The 20,494-nt window shown below is 32.0% G+C and overlaps 3 protein-coding genes across 3 annotated transcripts in view; 1 reads left to right on the top strand and 2 right to left on the bottom strand.

Moving 5' to 3' along the window:
* The window catches only part of NSD (Nuclear receptor binding SET domain protein), a 51,845-nt gene extending 51,245 nt beyond the window's left edge, over positions 1-600 (bottom strand). Inside the window, 1 exon segment of the mRNA XM_067276823.1 lies at positions 277-600. The gene's annotated coding sequence lies outside the window, so the exon portion shown is untranslated.
* On the top strand, positions 383-10,770 carry LOC136980666 (small integral membrane protein 8). Its single transcript, XM_067276822.1, has 3 exons — positions 383-431; positions 4,500-4,620; positions 10,552-10,770. The coding sequence occupies exons 1-3, from the start codon at positions 412-414 to the stop codon at positions 10,705-10,707; spliced, it is 297 nt and encodes a 98-aa protein (XP_067132923.1). The 5' UTR covers positions 383-411; the 3' UTR covers positions 10,708-10,770.
* On the bottom strand, positions 10,747-19,551 carry LOC136980662 (NADPH-dependent diflavin oxidoreductase 1-like). Its single transcript, XM_067276817.1, has 4 exons — positions 18,839-19,551; positions 16,946-17,168; positions 14,091-14,717; positions 10,747-11,264 (listed from the first exon to the last, which is right to left on the bottom strand). The coding sequence occupies exons 1-4, from the start codon at positions 19,530-19,532 to the stop codon at positions 11,036-11,038; spliced, it is 1,773 nt and encodes a 590-aa protein (XP_067132918.1). The 5' UTR covers positions 19,533-19,551; the 3' UTR covers positions 10,747-11,035.
* Between the last annotated feature and the right edge of the window lie 943 nt (positions 19,552-20,494).

Raw genomic sequence — 20,494 nt, 5'->3', positions numbered from 1 at the left:
ATTTAACTCATTTAAAACTAATCTAATTATACACGCGCATTTATTTACGCTTATGAATACTAAAATAAAGTTTTTTAAGTGGTTAGAAACGTGTTTAAATACGATAATGATGTAAAATACAACAGTATGACATTGTTCTCTGCCATCTTATCGTTAGGCTTACAACTAAATTTACGTGTAATAATCGTCTGAATGAGTTTGTGTGCGGATTAAATAACTCGGGTACGTTTAATTCAATTACATTCGATTACATTTACGTATATACTTGGCACTTACTTTATATATTAACCGCCGGTTAAATTTTCTTACTTTGGTAAGCGGGAAAACGATTCGATAGTAATTGGCGCTTTTTGAAAAACAAACGACTGATGCGTCGCAAAGGTTCATGGGATCGGTCCAAGCCGAGCTTCTATGGACACCATTTTACTTCCGTACGAAAATTTGATTTCGAACGAATAAACTGGAGCCGATTAAATAATTTTAAATCTTTAACGTCGAGAGCGATTAAAACGAAGCCAAACGAACAAATAATTACATAACTTTTTTATAAAATAAACACTTTTTCGTTTGAAAACTTTCATGTGGAGTCGCTTTCGCGTATAAATGTTTAATTTGAAAATATTTTTAAAATTTAATATATTATTAGAAAATTTAAAGTCGTGTTACAGTCGAGAAACGTTTTATATTATTTAATTTTATTAATTGCTTTAAAATAATTCGTAAAGATTTTCTGGGTTTATTTACTTTTTATTATTATTTTTTAATTACAGAAGCTCATTTTGTAAATTTAAAAATTGACTCAAAAATGGTTTAATTTGATAATTTAATAATAGATAAAAATTTGTATCAATGACGAAAGGATGTTGATATTAAAGATTTATGAATGATTTAAAATATTAATAATTTATTTTCAAATGTATATACAGTACTGTACATGTTTACATTAAATCATCTTGTACAGTTAACAATGTTAAAAAGTCACTTAAATTTGATTTTAACATGATGAAAATAATATAAAATAATAATTTATAATTAATAAATCAAATAAAATACATTTTAAACACTTCAGGCATTTTTTTTTTTTAAACCACCAAACTCATGATTAAATTAATTAAATAATTTGATTTTCATATCAAATTTTTGACATTTGATGTGATTTTTAAATAAAAAATATAATTTAAAATCAAATAAATAAATAAAAATATAATTGTTTAAATTATTAAAAATTTTATGTAGGAAATAACATTTGAAATGAATAATTTACATTAATAAAAACAGAATTTTTTTTATTTAAGGGAATAAATAACTTATTAATTAACAAAATTTCCAGTTTTATCAATTACTATTTGGATAATTAAAAAAGTTTTCCCTAATTGATGAAAATGTATATAAAATATTTATATTAAACACACAAAATTCTTTTTTTTTTTTTGTTTATCATCATATTTAGTAATTTAGTTTCATCAATGACCAATAAAAACAGCAATAATTTATTTAATTTATACGATGAAAATATATTTTGATTCTCTTTATTAAATAATAACTATGTCTTTATCTATTCCAATAACCCTAAACAGCTTCGCAAAGTAAAGTTAACCACAAACGTTTTCGGTCCCCCAAGGACCTTCTTCAGGTGGGATCTGAGTAGAGAGTGACCCTTTTGTTCTAAACTCCCGTTACAGATGCATTCCAACCCCCGCTACAGATGTGTAAAGCAACACTGCACATTTGCGCAAAGCTTTGTCTTTCTAGAAGCAGAATTTGATGATAACATTTAGAAATACCATGCTTAATAATTTATTTTTGAGTTGATTTTTATATTTGTACAGTGTTCGCTTTAACATTTTCCGGACACAAAAGAGATCTTTCCAGCATTGCACAAAACTATGAATAGCCTATGCTGCATTAATTTCACTGCAAATTTTATAGTAGAATAAATTAATTCATTTAGAAAGGAATATGCATAAACCATATCATTTCCAAACATAAGAACAGAGTGCAAATTAAAAATATGTCCTTAATAAATCTTTTGGTAACACATGATGCTAATATCCTTATAAAAGAGCATACATTATGCAGTTTGCTAATTGGTGTCCATTGTTGGACTGCAACAATGTCTTATATTCATGAACACTACTGTGAAATTATTACAATTTATGGAGAAATTAGACACAAGAAGTAGATTCCACAAGTGTGGTCCAGCTACATTAAGAACAAGATGTTTTCAGCATATATTAGCACTGTAACGAAATAATAATAATTATATTTGTATTAATTTATGCAATGTTGGTTTTTATCCTTTACAGTCAGAGATTCTTTGTGTTATGCTAAATTTTCATAAAATGATTCTCTTCTGCTATCTTTTCATTTGGGAGAGATAGGGAAAATTTACTTACTACCACAAAACTACCACACAATTTAAACATCTCACTTTCTTGAACAAATTAATTTATTTTATTGTAAATATCATAGCAGAACTAATGCACCATATGTATATACTTGTGCAATGCTAGAAAGATCTCTTTTGATCCCGGATAAAATGTTAGAGTGAACACCCTACGTATTAATTTACCAGAAAAGTTAATTGCCGAAATCTGAATAAGACAGAAAATTGTCTAATAATATTTTGTTCAAAGTATACCTTATTATTTTTCAAGAAAGCTTCTCGAATGTATGCTTCAACACACAAAGATGAGAAAGTAATCACAGAAATACTTTGTACATTGGATTTTTATGTTTTTTTTTTGTGTAATACCCAAAATAAAATGTAAACAAATCATGCTTAAATTTAGAACTATGGTGCTGCTATTTATTTAATATTTACAGAGATGCACTTCAGAATCTGCAAAGCAGTTTTATTTAACATTTCATGTAATGAACAATATGCTTTGAGTGAAAAACTTGAGTGAAAATCTGATTTTTTTTTACTTATTATTATCAGACTTGTATTAGTATCTCTTACTGGGTCAAAATAAATCATTTCATATTCAATTAATTCCTTATCAAAAGCTACAAGCTAAATTGTATTTATTGATTTGAAACGTGTAATGTTTTTGCATGGAACTGATACAGCACAACTTCCTCAAAGGTTTGGCTAGGAGGCAAACTCTGATCTGATGATCTTGGACATGATCTCATGTACTTTAGTTTAGTGCTGTCCACAACATAGCCACAATCAATGTATATTTATTGAACTAGTTTTACTAATAGATGCAATATCATATCTAAATTAGTAAAATTATAATGATTATTTGTAGTAATTAGTATTTTCTTCATAACAAGTTCCTTATGAATATATGTTTATTTAAAGGATTACAATAGTGTGATTAATAAGTATTGTTTTTCGTATTGAAAAATAAAAATTTCTGCAGAATTCTTATTATTGGTAATCTTTCTTGCTGTATCCTTTTTATATGCTATCGGCAGCTAACTTCTGCAGAGACTAGCTGCTGAAAGCATCTAAAAAGGATACATCAAGAAAGATTACCAATACACTCATTTAGCCCACTAGCCAAAGTGGTTTATCTAGTATGGCCAATGGTATGATCTGTCATTTCCTTGGAGCTTTGAGAATTGAATGCATAAATTTTTCCTGTCCTGGCCTGAAACTTAGCAGCTGATACCTTCAAGAAATGCCATTACTCCACAACAGTTTTACAACTAGCCATGTTTTGTTCATTCCAAATAGATTTGACTAATGTTTAGGTCAAACAATGGATAAAAATAATTAATTTATCAAACCATTTAAATGATTGTCTATTCTAAGGAATAATTCATAATGAAGTTTTGTCTCATTTTTAAAAATAAATTTTATGAAAGAATTCATAAATGTTTATTATATCATCTCGTAATTTAAAATTCTGACAGGTCTTAAATGATTCAAATACTGTAAACTCTTCTATTAATTAATCAAATAATTTAACATTTTGTTTATTGTGTTTTCATGCCAATAACACAGTTCATCCACTGATTTTAAAGAACAATTACAAAGTCTGCTTACAGAGCAGTCATTGCTCCATAGACACAGGGTATACAATGGGTTGGGTTAAGCAAAGGTATTATTTTTGTTCTACCAATTTTCTGCACATTATATACATAAAATACAGAACTCAAATTTTATATATTCATTAACAATAACATTTTGGTACTAATTGGACAACTAGTTAACAAGTCTCACATGCAATACTGAACATAAAACTTTAACGTCATTACAAATTTCTCACTGCACGGTAACTTTTCGGACACCCCTTACCTTAGCAGCATAACAATTCCTGTTAAAATCTGACAATCGTAACATTTATGCCCAAATCAAATTTCAAACCTGTGATCTCGCAAACTGGAATCATCATCTAAACATTTTTAATCACCAGATCAACTGAACATGCTAAAATATCATACAGACTTCTTGTCTCGTTCGTATTTTAAAACTATATTTTGAATTTGAGTCATTGTATGTAATTTAATTTTTAAAATATTAAAATATTTATATTTAATTACAGCAGAATGACTGAACAGACGGGGCCAAAATCAAACGACGTGAAAGCTCGTACGGCGGATGGCTTACGTTACGGAAATACGACTTTATTCAGAATTACAAATTTTGAATTGTTTGTAAAACCAGTAAGCATTGCTTTCTTTTCTAAAATTTAATTTTAAATTAAATTAATTTTTTTATCTATTAAACACAATTTAAATTAGTAAGATACATTAAATTCTTGTTAATTTGAATTCTAACGGTGCCAGAAAAGGTCTGAATTATCAAAAATGTTTAATAAAGTAATAAAAATTCATGAAAAATTACAACTTTTTCCAATTAGGAAGAAGAAAAACATCATATTTATTGAATTGTAAAAATTAAATAAATGGCCACGGTGGTAAAGGCATCGGTCTGCTATTATGGGTTACTCAGAATTGGATCTAGGCAAGGAACTCTACGAATTATTTGCGAGTGGTCTGCCCCAGATATGTCAGGCCCTATTCCACACCAGCCTTTCTTCGGAGAGCCAGATGGCCAAGCAGTTAGGACATCAGCCTACTGCTCTGGGGATCAAATTCAGATGGGTTGAAAACCCCAAGAATTTTTTGGGGATTGGTCCATCCCATTAAGTTAGGCCCATCTGAAAACCCATTTGGCCATGCTAATAACGAGCTTTAGCAAATTCATTATTGGTCTGATTGGCCTTGCTAAAAAGGCTCTCTTAGTATTCATAGGGTGAAAAGTTAAAAATAAAATCCTTCTTAATGCTTACAGGACAAAAAGCATGAACAATTAAAGAAATAACAGTTAATTTTACTGTAAAATGATATTATACCCAGAGTGGATCCAGAAGTTTCCAAAGGGGGCTAAATCAAAAATGAAAAATATTTGAATAAATGATAACTACATTTCATTAATGTGAACGTGTGAATGACAATTGTATCTTCCATCATAAATCTTTTTAAAAATGTTGTGAAGTTCGAACAAATAAATTTTAATTTTGTTTGCATCAATGAAAAGTCCTCCTCTTTTATCCATTGCTGAACAGCTCCAAACAACAATAATTAGTATTCCAGAAGATTCTGTTATAGATTAAAAAGGAGTCGATGTATATGATGATGGCCAGTGAGCTTAATTACGTCATTTGATCATGTCTTATTTCTTGTATTTACATAAAAAACATTACTTGCAATGCACAGTACAACTCATTTTAGTTCAAATTACCTAGAAAGAGCTTAAAACTTTAAAGTTATACGTAAGGCATTTCATACAAGACCCATAAGTTGTATGTCCTGCCTTTCCAATTTGTGGTGGATGGCATTAATGTTTGCTCACATTCTGGTTTCTGGACTACAGTTTTTGGAAGATTTCTTTGCCAACCACAGTCTTTTGTGGAATTTGGCCCATTAGGTCTCTGGACTTTGTATCCCTGGATTTTATGGCTTCTGGGGGCTGTAGGAGAAACTACAATATCATACGTAAAATTTTTCTTTTATTAAAACTACTTAAACCATTCCCACTGCACGGTAACTTTCCAAACACCCTGCACATTCTTCCAGTAGACCACTTGCTACAAATGCTATCAATTTACATGTATAAATTGTTTTATAGAGATTTCTTTTGGTGTTTCATTCAGTTTTTGCTTAACCAAAATGACTTTTGTTAAAGTGTAAGGCTGGCAAAATCTAGTCACAACAGGAGCCTTATATTGCCTATCAGAAATACGAGAACTGCATTCCCTATTGAAACTGTATTTTATATAATGGATATGTATTCCCGTATACATAATTATAATAATTAAATACACGGGAGCTGCAGTAAGGGCCTAGAAGAGCCACAGTTTGGCCATCATGATTATAGTCATCATCCAGTTTTATCATCTTAAAAAAAATATCTTTGTCAAGTTGTTTAGTTCTCCAGTTAATACATCTTTCATAGTGATATATACTAATAAATAAACAAAGCATTCTTCGTTAATCACTACAGACCAGAAACAATAACACGAAAAGTGCCAGCATATGTCAACTTCAAGATTTTTGGTTTAAAATTCTGATTTAGTCTACACCCATCTTATAAATCAACCCCCAAATATACAGTAGACTACTGGTAGTTTAGAACTCATATGTGAATATAGTACACAATAGACAATATGAAATGTATAACATTTATATAAATAAGTACTTTCATTGGAAGAAACACTTATAATAACTTTCAATGTAATGTAATTTCTAGCTCATACAGAGATATGAACAATAGATCTATGGTACATAATATACCAAGCAAACACAAAAATCTTAAGCAAGCAATCCGGTTAAGAACTCAATTGTAAGTCTGTCGATAAATACACTCTAGCAAATGAATGTCTGTAATAAAATATTAATAGTTTACACAGCATAGTATCATAATAGAACTGCTACATGTGATTTGGATAATCAAAAATTCAGTTAAGTGGATTAATATGTAAAAAATAAAATTACAGGTTACTAGCAAAGTATTGTACACATACTATATTTATTTATTTGTCTCAAGACATAAGGAAAATTACAGTATGATGTCAGTGGGACAGAGAAAGGAGGGCAAGTGGTGGTTGGGATAATTGGACATTCAGTTAATTGGTGTTTGGATAATCAGCATTCTACTATACATAGTAGTAGAACACCAGAATACTTTTGCTTATAGAAACAGTGCATGCTGTAGTGCACATATATACTGAATTTTTATTATTATATTCATCTTCATATTATAGTTTCAAATAAACAACAACGGCCAACCCGTAACACATAAAGCTACCACCAACCAAAGCCGAAATTATCGGGCTGGAAACGGCTATATTAATTATAAATTACAAGATAATTTGCTATTAGAGTGTGGCGTTAGGCGCCATCTGTTGCTAAATTTAATAATTATAATTTAAATAAATAATTTAAATAATTTAGACCGAACTGGAAGAAAAGAATCGGTCCGAAGCGGGACTCAAACCCACAACTCCTGCTTACCATGCATGGCCGTCGATGGTCGTAGCTTATGCTTAGATATACCGGAAGGGGAGATTGGACCGAAGGTCCGGGTAGCTTAACTGGTAACGTGTCTGCACGGTAAGCAGGAGTTGTGGGTTCGAGTCCCGCTTCGGACCGATTCTTTTCTTCCAGTTCGGTCTAAATTATTTAATTAAATTATAATTATTAAATTTAGCAAGAGATGGCACCTAACGCCACACTCTAATAGCAAATTATCTTGTAATTTATAATTAATATAACCATTTTCAGCCCGATAATTTTGGCTTTGGTTGGTGGTAGCTTTATTATAGTTTCACCAAATGTAAGTATTAGATGGATATATTTGTATTGCACAGCTATTGGAGGAGTGCAGTTCAACTTGTTACCAGTCTGTAGTAGATTTGTATTTTATACCTGACTTATAAATTAACTTCTAGTTTTAGAGATTTTTTTTTTTAACTTAACTACTGGCATAAATAGTAGCCAAGCAACCAGATGTACAAAAACTTGTTCTTTTTGAAGCTCAATATTCTATTTGCAAGATATTAACAAGATAGTTTATCATCCTTGGGTTAAGATTCATCAATAAATCGTCACCAGACTGTAAAATTTTTCCTTAATTTCAACATTCTGAGGTGCTAAAACATATCCAAAACTCTGATAATAAGCTATCATTAAAATTGCCAGTAAATGGGAAATTTTAAACTATTTTTAAACACTATCAGTTTGAATACATGGCTAATAGTAGTCAATTGTTATCAGTTATTGTGTATCTTTAGTAGTACAGATTCTTTTGTATATCTTGGCCAGGCAGTGCACAGTATGTGGTTGGGGCTCAAAGCTTTATACAGTTTGAGCACCTTTTTGGTAATACAGTGACCTCGTCACAGATTCATCAAATCATCTATTTATTCCCTTTACTTAGTAAACAAAATAGTCCCTGCTTCTGCTCATTTTTATAGCCCAGTCAAGATTCATCAAACGAGCTCTACTTCAATTGTTATTTGCTCTTAGTACAGTATTAAATTGTCAGTATTTATTACTTCAATTATAAACCAGATAAATTACTATTAATTAATAAATCAATAACTAAATCCAAGCTAGTTAAGGATAAAATTAACAAATTAATTTGGTCAAAAGTAGATGATTAGGCTGCCATCTTTTATTACATTTAATAATTTGTAATAATTTAGAAGTTTCTGGATGAAAAAAAAATCACACTAGTACTGGACTCCCAATTTGTTTCTTCCATATACTTACCTCATTTAATGTCATCAGTATAAGCACACCTCAAAGTGATTACAATAATGCAGAGTTCCTAAATGCAATGTTTTGATAAGTGTATCTACGTCGTCGGTATAATGCTTATAATAAAAAAGCTTTATGTCGTATGAGAAATTATGCTCTTTAGAATGCATTAGCACACATTTGCATGCTTTGATGCATACATTTCAGGCATCTATTGTCATATATCACGACACGAAACCCAAACAAGATGCTGGAGACTACACGAATCGGACGGAACGTCTCAAACAATTGGTTTATTTGGTCCAACATATTCAAATTAATTTCCTTGTGAAGTCTAAGTTTAATAATATTTGATTAGTAAGACGTTTAAAACTTGTTTCGTCGACATCGTTCCAAGAGTAAAATGAAAGAATAATTTCTTTTGAAGATGCTCACCTGGGATTTGATCCCAGGTCCTCCAGAGTGGTAGGCCAATACCTTAATTGTCTGGTTGGCAAAACAATTTAAGTTTTAATATATATTGATGGTGAAAAATCAAATTTTCATTTTTCTTGGTTTGTATACAAATCATTGGTTTAAAAGTAACATTAAAAAAAATCCAGCGAGTTGTTTAACTTTCCTGGCAGTTTTAAACACTGCACGTGGTGCCATCCGTTATGATATTTTATTTTTAAAAATTTTTTTTATTTTTTTAATTATTATAAAATAGCAAAAACCTTAATTTTGAGGGTAGGGATGTAAATGTTCATAATGAGTAAAATTGTCATTAAGTCCAACCCTACTCGAGATAAGACACGACCACTTTGTCTTCCCGGCTCAACCTTTAACTACCAAAATTTAATATCATCAATCCCTTAATACACAAACCTTCCTACAAAATTTCTAAAATTTTGGACAAGAAGCACAGGAGTTATTAAGCTTTAAACAGGGTGAGCAAAATCGTGTCCCTCCATCCATACATACAGAAAAAATCTCCGAATTTTTTTGCATTTCTGGATGTTTCAAGGTTTCAAGTCCAAAAATGTAGAAGTATTGGGGGGTCATTTTTTGATTAATTGCCATACTTTCCCTCTTATATATAACACAGCCAGGAAAGTAGTAAAATGTTGAAGAATTTTGTATAAATTAATGGAAAAATTTAATTATGCGAGATCCTTTCAAGAACTTTTCATGGGTGGTCTGTCCCAGATGTCGGACCTTTCCTCACCACCCGGCCACCACGCCGAGGGCCCAAACTTGTGATAGATATGATGGTTTAGTGCCCACAGGACGATAAAAGGTAAATATACTGTACCGATTGCTACAGCAATTGTTTTTTTAAAACACCATTCGGTCAAAATTTACAATCCACGGACATCTGGAAGTGTCTCGGCTTCAAAAACACTAACACAAGATAATTAAAACTTACTTAACAGTTAAAGAGGCGTCATGATTCTTTTGTTAATTGTCAAGTATTCAAAACATGTTAACCATTTAAACTATTGATTTCAAATATAGTAGAATTCCATTATAAACGCATCATTAATTATTTAAATATATAGTCATCTTCTTTGCCAAAAATATTGAGTTTAATCACTAATTATAACAAAAATCTGCAATTGCTACTCTACTATAAGAAGCGTCTATGTAACCTCTCTGTTACCGTGCATCCTTCTTAATATATTTTACAGATTATCTAAGTATTATTGTGCAAATAATCAGAACAATGTGAAATAATCTGATTATTGACTTGTTAATGAATTATATATCTATAATAATGTTAGATAGAGCACTCTTTTTAAATAATCTGGTGTAATTATCATTAGCTTAATCATATTTTTATTATTTCAGAACAAAGTGGTGATGGCTGCCGGTTTGGTTGCAATTTCTTGCTGTCTCGGATACATTGCCTACATGAGAGCATCCGTACAGAAGGACAACATGTACGTCGCCGTTTTGGAAGACGGAAGCGAGCAGGTCGAAGCGAAAAAATCAAAATGGGATTAACGAAACGATTAATTTAAAATGTATCGAAGGAAAAAAATATTTAAATATAAAATTTAAATTTTATTTCGTAGATTTAAGTTTTTATACAAGTAGTGAAATGCAGCAATCCATTATAATAAATTAATTTTATTTCTTAATCCTAAAACTACATTTCACGTAATATATTCCAATTCTGTTATATATTTTGATTCTTGTTTTAGAAAACTTCATTATTTGTCTTTACATTAAAAGTAAAGCACCTATAAACTTATTTTAAAAAAAAAATACTAAAAGCTGTCTAAAAATTAACATTGTAAATCTTTGGTACAAAATTTAATTAATACCTAGGTTAAGACCATACTTCGTATTGCAAACATTTAGTCTTTTCTAGATTCTTCAGATAATTTTCGGCTTCGTCCGCATTTAATTTACTGCAATCTTTTACAATGTCCAAAAGTGCACTACGTACATCCTGAGGCATTTGCTTGGCATTGCCGGCAACGTAAATCCAGGCGCCGTGATCATTTATTAAATTCCATATCAATTCTTTATTCTCCAGCATTTTATGCTGCACATAGCTAAAATTGAAAAATCATTTTTTAGTGTAAGATATTTAAAATAAATTTTATTAAAAAATGGTCATTTCTATCATTATGACATTATTATTTATTTAAAAAAAATTTTGTATCCAATTAATAACAGGTTAACTAATTTTTTTATTAGGATATCAGAGTTCTTTGTGTAGAACAAATCTTGAACCCAAGTTTAAAACTTTCTGGATGAAACTAGGTAAAGTAATATATCACCCCAGCATATGCGAAGCAACCATGTAGTCGTCCTCACAAAAAACTCGATATCCAAATGATAATAGCAAATATAGAGAAAGAAATATATTTTTATATTTGTTTAGGAACCGAATTATTCAAATTATAAATAAATATTTAGCTTAATTAATTAATTTGTCAAAATAATAAAAAAATTAAAAACAAAGTTACTATTTAATAATTCTCTAACATAAATACATCAAAAATCTTTTAACAAGTCCACCTATCTACTGTAGATAGACTTGTTAAAAGCTTTTTATTGCTATATGCACACTAAGAGAGCATGCAAGAAAAAGTATGTAATGTTTATAAGGATTACAAACATTTAATTGTCTTTTTTCTTTTCATTGCAAAGGAAAGAAATTAACTGAATCACCAAAATTTTAAAATGTGGAGTCACATTGTATGAACATTGTATAGTTCATTGAAATAAAAAGCTTTGGAGAATTAATATGAGTGTGATCGTTTTATGTAAACATTCAAAAAGACTAGGGTAGGCTGTTAAGAAGTTAATGACATGACGAATTGTATGTCCTGGCCAGATCATGTAAAAAAATTTCAAAATATCCAACCCAAATCTTTACAAATGGCCGACCAACAACATTACTGCCTTAGCTATCCAGATGTCACTGATAAATATTAAATATTTTCCATTTTAAACATTAAACAATAAGAATTTTCCTATCTAAGAGAATTTTTAAATATTTATTACAGTAGAGCATCGATTATCTGACTTAATTGGGGACTGGGGTTGGTCGGATAACCGAAAAGTATGAAAAAACACATTATTAGTATAGTGTATTAGGCCTGGTTTAAATACTAGTCTCCCTTTCATGGTCGAGCCAGTGCTGCCAGCTAAAACATGCAAAAATTTAACAAAAATAATATTAAAGTAGCCAAGACGTAACCAAATATTGTAGCACCACATCACTAGCGGACATTTCAATTTGCCAACTAGAACGCGGTCGGTTAATCGGGGGTCGGATAATCGATGCTCTGCTGTATTAATACATTTATCGTGAGATGGCAGCTAGCCACCTATCTCGAGCCAAATTGCTTTACATCTGATTATTAAATTAGCTTTAACGTAGCCCAATAAATAATCTGGCAGTGTGTTTGGCAAATTAGGTTATTTGTTACAATTTTGCATAAAATAAAATCAGTTTCATTTTGAAATTCTAAGGTGTTTTATTTGCTAATTTTCAGAAATTTTATATATTTTATATTCTTTTATATAGAAGTAACTTTAAGTTTAGCTTTAAGTAAAAAGAGTTTTCCAACTGTTTTTATTGGCAGACTTCTCATACACTATAATATGATTCATAATCCTCAAAGAAAAAGATGGTTTTATTTGATTAAGGCAATGCAACACATGGACAATCTGCCAAGGGGGAATGCTTCCCAGGAGGTCTTTTATGGGAAACTAGCCCCTATTTAGGTGTTACTCATGTGAAGAAAACACAGAAAACTACACGTGGCCAGCCCATTGGTGAGGCGCAAACCCACAACCAACTACCAGTGTTCAGTAGTTTTATCCACTCGGCCACTGGTTGGCTCGAAGAAAATATGGTCCACTTGTTCAAAAACATTATTCTAGAATTAAATCATTTGATATGTAGTATGTCAACATTGTTATCTAAAAATCTCCAAGGTATAAAACATCATATAAATGAGCAGTGTTATAAGCATCATATTCAATACACATGGTACTTTCAAAAAGTTTATGGAAAAGATTTTTTTATAGTTATGTACTCCGAGACCGTGTCTTCCTTTTATTGCTTTTTTTTAAATTGATTCTATATACATTTAGACAACATTACCCTCAAAGGATTCACCTTTTGCAGCAACGTACTTCATCCAGTGGTCATAGTTTTTTGAAACATCAATGAACCCCTCATTCACAAACACCTGAAGTGCACTTTTTGCAGCAGCAATTGCCTCCTCTATGTTCATAACTTTTGGCCTTTCATGCATGTTTTCACACTGGAAAAAAGATGAACCCTGTAAGCTGCATATACAATTTCCAGAATTTGTTGAAGTGCCTTCTTCGAAAGGATACAAAATTTGATGTTTGTTCTTTCCTCGATACTGGGCTTGTGTGTCGATACTGGGTTGTGTTAAACTGTACTCCAAAGTCTTGCTTTCACCATTTTACAAAATGCATGTGTACACACATTGCAAATTGATTATTACATTATCACTTCATGTGCTGTGATGTGATGCAGGACAGTTGCCAAATATCTTTAAAAAACTGAGTTATTCTCTCTCCACCTACATACATTTTCCACAAACTTTTTGAATGTACTATATGAATGTGCATATTAATATATATCCAATAGTTTTCATGTTAGAAAGTGTCAAGATCGAGATAATTAGCAGAATCTACATTGAACTGTATCAATTTTAACTTAATTCCTACTAAGTTGGAATTAATTTAAGTAGTAAACTATGTAAATTAATTCGCTAAGAACTGTTTTATTTTGCAATGATTATAATTTTATAATCAAACAAACAAATATTTCATTGTCTACGTGTACTTTCACAGATTATCATCAAGAAAAAAAAAAGTATTTTACTTACACTTTTTCTTCTTGGTCCCTTGAAAATGCTGCATATAAGTTTAACATATTTTTCTGAATTAAATTGTTCCATTCTGATTCAAAATAAAAATCTCCAGCTTTACTTCGGCAGCCGAAAAATAAATAATTATTTCCAATATTTTTACAATGACGTTCATGAATGAAACTTCTAAACGGAGCACAACCTGTTCCGGGACCTATCATAATCAGAGGTTTGTTTCCCGACGGTAAAGAGATAGAACCTTTTTTAATAGATAACGACAGTCTGATGTTGTCGTCGGGTTGCAACGAAGCTAACCAATTGGAACACAGACCTTCGCGAGGTGCGTGGAGTTTAGTCCTATATTTTACGATGGCCACGAGTAAATGGATTTCTCCAGGATGCGCTAATGGAGAAGAAGCAATAGAAAACAACCTTGGTTTAATCGGAGGAATAAGATCAAAGAAATATTCAAAAGGTACGTGAGGTGTCGTATGAGGAAAATCTTGCAGTACTTCCAGTATAGTTCGGCGAGGGCGATTGCAATAAGAATATAACTCCTCTTGGCCTTCTGGCTGACAAAATTCAACTAATTTCTCCTTTTCCAACTCTGATTGACTAAAATGCCAGAATAATTCAAAAAATGACCTAAAAATAGAAAATATAATCACCATTAAGTATTTGTATGTAATTATATAAAAATAAGCTTTCTAATCAAGTTAAAAATGATAAAATTATATTTACCTTCATCTATTAATATATTAAAATTAAAGATAAAGATTCTATATATTTAGATGTGTAACTTGAATGTATAATTTCATTATATCAAGAACAAAAGACCATGGTATCAGCTTGCATTGCATTTATTTTAAGTATACAGAATATAGTATACAGTTTTAAAATGGTAGCATTTTAAAATGGTAGCATTTTAAAACTGTATACTTTTTTGGAATATTCTGTAATTATGTTAATTATTATCTGATAATTCTGCAATGTATACCGATCAAGAGAATAACCATACAAGTTTCATCTTCCGTCTGCATTCAAATGTGTTTTTGTCTACTGCTTCTAAGAAGCACCATAAACTAAAACAACAACTTGCAATAGAGAAGGTGTTGTGTGTTCTGCAATTTGAAAAGTCATAATCACTGTACAACAAGAGTAATATGCAGGAGCCGCAGTATTGTGGCTGCCGTGAGTCATGACACACATACCATAGCAAATGTAGGAATAATTTGAGTATTGGTTGGATTTAGCCCGTACAACACAAGGTGCACACACTAAGAAATTGTAACGGAAAAATGTGAAATGGAGACAGTTCTCCAATATTTTAAAGTAGATTACAACATTATCAGATAATAATTCTTTCTGGAAGATCCTGTATTTATGATTCCCTTATTTGACTAACTGTATTATAATTAGATATCAACTTCAAATATATACAACAACAAGGGAATAAAAATAAAAGTTTTTAGTATAAACAAACAATTAATTTTAAAAACTATAAGTTTTATATCAATATTAATTTCTTTAAATAGAATGACTTACAGAACTATATACCCTTATAACTAATATATATGATTCAGGCAGATGTTGATACAATAGAAGTCAAGGCTTCGAATATATGGGATCGCCAAAACTTAGTCTTTACATCACTTTTATATTAAAAAAATATTACAGTCAAACCTTGTTATACCATTATTTGTTCACCTTCAAAATTGGCACTAAACTGAAGGAACTCAAATAATAAGAATTATATAAAATGGGTTCTACACACAAGTTTGAAGCCACATGATTTGGTGTTAACCATGCCCTTTGCAGTATAAAATCGTACATTTAGTATTCACAGAGGTTAAAACATTCTCAATCTAATATTAAAAAGGAAAATGCATTTGTAAATATTCATTGTTACTCTATAAGGATGGTGCTATACAGAGTCTTGACTGTAAATAGCTTTTTTTTATAAGTATTATTTGTTTTATTGATTTTATTTGTATATTTTAATGGTTTCTGGAAACAACCCCACATTTGGGATTGTCTCTAGAGGAAGTGAGGCTTTATCCATGAATGGATCAAGCCTCATTTCCTCTCTCTTTCAGATCCAGGATTTGTAGAGAATATTTATCATTGAAATTTCAAGTAATTTAACACAGATAAAGTTTCAATAATTATTCAGATACATTTTAACAAATCATTAAAATTCCCTTACCATATTTCTGTCAAATAAGAGTATGCTCTTACATGTGAAAATTGCTTGTTTTTGCATTTTTGAAATATATGTACATATTTTGCTTGTATGCTGGCTTGTTTTGGTTTATGAGAACATTACACCACTGTATCAATGGAGGATATATTCCAATATGCATCAAACAGCATGTCAATGAACTGCAATGCACTAAAATGTGTTCCGACGAACTTTGTCAGTGAATATCGGAACATAGTGACCGACACACGTTGCATTTGTCAGGCCACAGATACAGTGAGCTCTGATGAAGCAATAAGGTTCCCTCCATAGTTATATTATTAACACCATTTTTACTATGCGTCTGTATTAACCCAAAGTGTACAGTACATACTGGAATGTACTCAATGTAAATTAAATATACATGTAACCAATATGATTACTATTCAGTGACAAAAATAAAAAAATATGCTTCTGAAGCTATAGAAGTTATTTTTTTAGTACTTTGTTGAACTTAAATTTTTTCCCATCTATAAACGCATGCTCTTACACTCAGATATAAGAGCCCACTCTTAAATGCACAGAAATATAGTAAGTTTTTAAATATAACTTTATTTTTTGACACACAAGCTTTAATCAATTTTAGTTAACCAAATTTGAGAGCTTATCTTTAATATATATTTGTTAAATTTACCTCCTTGGTATTGATGAAATATCCCAATATTTTTCGGCACATTCTCGAACCGAAAGCATTCGCCTCAGTTTGTCGGGAACCGAAATGTCTGGATCATTTTCACGAACTAGAAATTTTTGTTCGGGATTTATGCTTAGTAGTTTCAAGAAGGCATCTACATTTTTTTCTAAATTACTTGGTTCGAGAACTGCTACATCCCCGGGACTGTACGAAATGTCACTATCTAAAATGAAAAATAATTTTATTATAAATAACGTAATATATTTATATTATATAAATTCACGAGCTTAATCCCTTCGGTAACTGCACCAGCATAACCACAATATACAACCATTTATCGTGCAGTAAACATTTATTATTGTAATGTTTCGGTCTTCTTAATCGACCTTCTTTGGGAGATATCTGAATTTTACAATTTAAAAAGAACAAAACCATTTATTCTATAACAGTTTCAACCTAAAGAAATAATTAAATTTCCAAAAAATTTTGTTCTGTGTACAGTAATAAGACATCTTAATCTGTAATCTTAAGTACTTTAACTTTCCCAGCTGTTATGTATACATAATGTGGGAAAGTATTGAAATCGTGTCAAATTCCTCCGGAATTTTTCCAAATCTCCACACTTTTAGATCCCTGAACCCAAAAAAAGTAAAATAGAAAAAAATTTCGTGGATATGTGTGTGTCTATTTTATTTATATCTCAGGATAAGATAAAGATTAAAAAACAAAATTTGGTACAGTTGCTTATGTATAAGGAGCATTGATGCTATTAAATTTTAGCGGTTAAACGTTGAGGTAGTTCATGTCACATCTTAAGAGGAGTCGGACTTCGTAGAATTATTTGTTAACTGTCTGTAATTGTATAAGAGAGATATTAATTAATAAATTTAATTAGTAATATTAATGCTACATTGATTGATGTTAACATATTTTTATCTAATTATACAGTAAATTAAACCCAAATTATATTGCCAGATTCACTGGGCCATAACTTAGCTAATTAAATTATTTAGTTAGCCAAGTTACGGCCCGACAAACACGGTAAGATCATTTAATCAATATACCTTTTCTAACCAAAGTAAGAGAAAATGATAAAGTGTTAAACATTTATAATGTTAATCAGGAACATCAGTTTCTTAAATGAATAACAGACAAATACACAAAAACAAAGTATAAAGAAGTTAGTTTATTAAAAAATAAACTTTTCCAGAACTAGCTCAATAAGATTCTCAAATCACATTGTAACTACTACAAAATTCAAAATTTAAATGTCTCAGTACACTCAGAGATATATGATGATTGAACAAACCAGTTCCATAAATGCTTATCCTCTGTCTCTATTTTCTTTATAACTTGACATTTGTGCATTTGTCTGTTACTCATAATGAATATCGAAGAGAATACATTACACAAATCCGGCACTGATAATTAATACATAAAAGATAAATTAATTAAATAATAATACATAATTAATGTCAGGACCATTCCAAATAATTTTGGTTTCTAAGGCAAGCCGAAGAATAGCAACAACTTAGTTATATTTCTGTAAATATTACACCAACTTAATTCTTTTTGTCTCTATGTCCTTACTCTTATCAATTTCTGTCTGTGTCCTTGTTTATTGGATACAAACAGAAATTACGACACCTTTTTAGCATCTTTTTCAATTTGATGCCGCCGGAGCCTTGTCTACCTCATCTATCGGCACAACCCCATTTAAAATCGCATAACTTTACGGTACGTCCTACGTGGCAGCATCCGGCGACTGCAGGCACAAATGTGTTATCGAGCAGAGCCGAGAACATGCCCTGCTCGGTGGAAAGAAAGATTCTTTCTGCCAGCAGTCACCGGACGCCACCACGTAGAATGTAGCCCCACGCGTAATCGACTCACCTTCAACGTTCAACCGTACGAGACGGACGTCCTGAAAGTGATCCGGCGAGGTGACGCGCCGGTTACTAATCAACGTAACCACATTCCTATGCTCCGAATGGTCTCCGTCTAAAGGATTTTTACCGCCGATGCCGTCTTCCTCCACAAATTCCACTTTAAATCTGGGCGGCCACAACACGTCCTCGCCGACGATCCGGGTGCCGTTAGGTAAGGGATACATCTCCAACAACTTTGACCAGAACTTATCCAACCAAGGATTAATCATACCGTCGTAACCGTATTCGTGTTGATCGTCACCCAATACTAAAGGCATAAAGGGATTTCCTCCCAACTGCATCAATCTTTTATGCAGCTTCTTGGCCACGTAATTAAAATTTCGATAGGAAGAATCTCCCAATCCGATTACGGAGTATTTCATATTCTGTAGGGAGTTGGAAGGAAGATTTTTCCTTAATAGAAACTTCCAAAATTGCTTCATGTTTTCCGGTTCTTCGCCTTGCCCCGTAGTAGAACATACAAACACCACTAATCTCTCTTCGATTAAATTTACTATCGGATATTCGTCCATACAAAACAGTTTCGCGCGAAAATGTCTCCTCTTCGCTTCTCTGCTTATCCTTTCCGATAAATCTTCCGAATTTCCCGTTTCGCTTCCAAACAAAATCGTAATCCTCCTCCCGTCGCGTGCGTTCATCTTTGAGCTCGGACCGTCAATGGCGATCCCTGGTGGTTAATTTGTTTTCAAAGTAATTATAAAATATTTGAAAATTTATTTTAAAAACTTAAATTTTATTTATAAATTATTATTATTATTATTATTATGTACTTTATAAAATATTTTATAAAATTAATATTTTGTATGCGTTTATTCTTTCCTCCCGGTGCAACCTTTTAATCGTCCGATATCTTGCTGTTTGAGATCCGGGTTTTTTTTTTTTTTTTTTAAACTCTTTCCGCCCTGTGGGCACTAAGAGGGCCTCTTTTTGCAAGCCATTATGGGTTCGGCCAGGTCCACAATGGGGCGACCGGGTGGTGAGGGACGGGGCCCGACATATCCGGACGGACCACCCCCGAAAAATTCCTGGGGATTTTTCGACCCGTTGGGATTCAAACCCGGGTCCCCAGAGCGGTAGGTTGCCACCTTGACCGCTCGGCCATCCGGCCTGAACTGGCTGGGCGACCGGGTGGTGAGGGACGGGGCCTGACATATCCGAACGGACCACCCCCCGAAAAATTCCTGGAGATTTCCCGATTGAGATCCGGGTTCAAATTCCTATCTCCGTTTAGCCGGGTAGCCGAGGCTGTAAAGATATATTTACTCTATGGCGATAAATATTTGAGATTTCGGATCCGAAACCTCAAATATTTTTCTTCTGTTTCGTTCCCAAACATGTCGAGCCCCATCAGGCACCGCGCGGCCTAACCCTACACGGGTGACGGCCGGATGGCCGAGCGGTAAAGGTGGCAGCCTACCGCTCTGGGGGACCCGGGATCGAATCCGAACGGGTCGAATAATCCCCAGGAATTTTTCGGGGGGTGGTCCGTTCGGATATGTCGGGCCCCGTCCCTCACCACCCGGTTGCCCCATTGTGGGCCTGGCCGAACCCATAATGGGCCTACTAAAAGAGGCCCTCTTAGTACCCACAGGGCGGAAAG

Source organism: Centruroides vittatus, unplaced genomic scaffold (genome assembly GCF_030686945.1).
Source record: "Centruroides vittatus isolate TY-2023 unplaced genomic scaffold, ASM3068694v2 contig_717, whole genome shotgun sequence".
Lineage (NCBI taxonomy): Eukaryota > Metazoa > Arthropoda > Arachnida > Scorpiones > Buthidae > Centruroides > Centruroides vittatus.
Note: the sequence above shows the minus strand (reverse complement) of the source record. Positions and strands in the feature narration are given on the sequence as shown.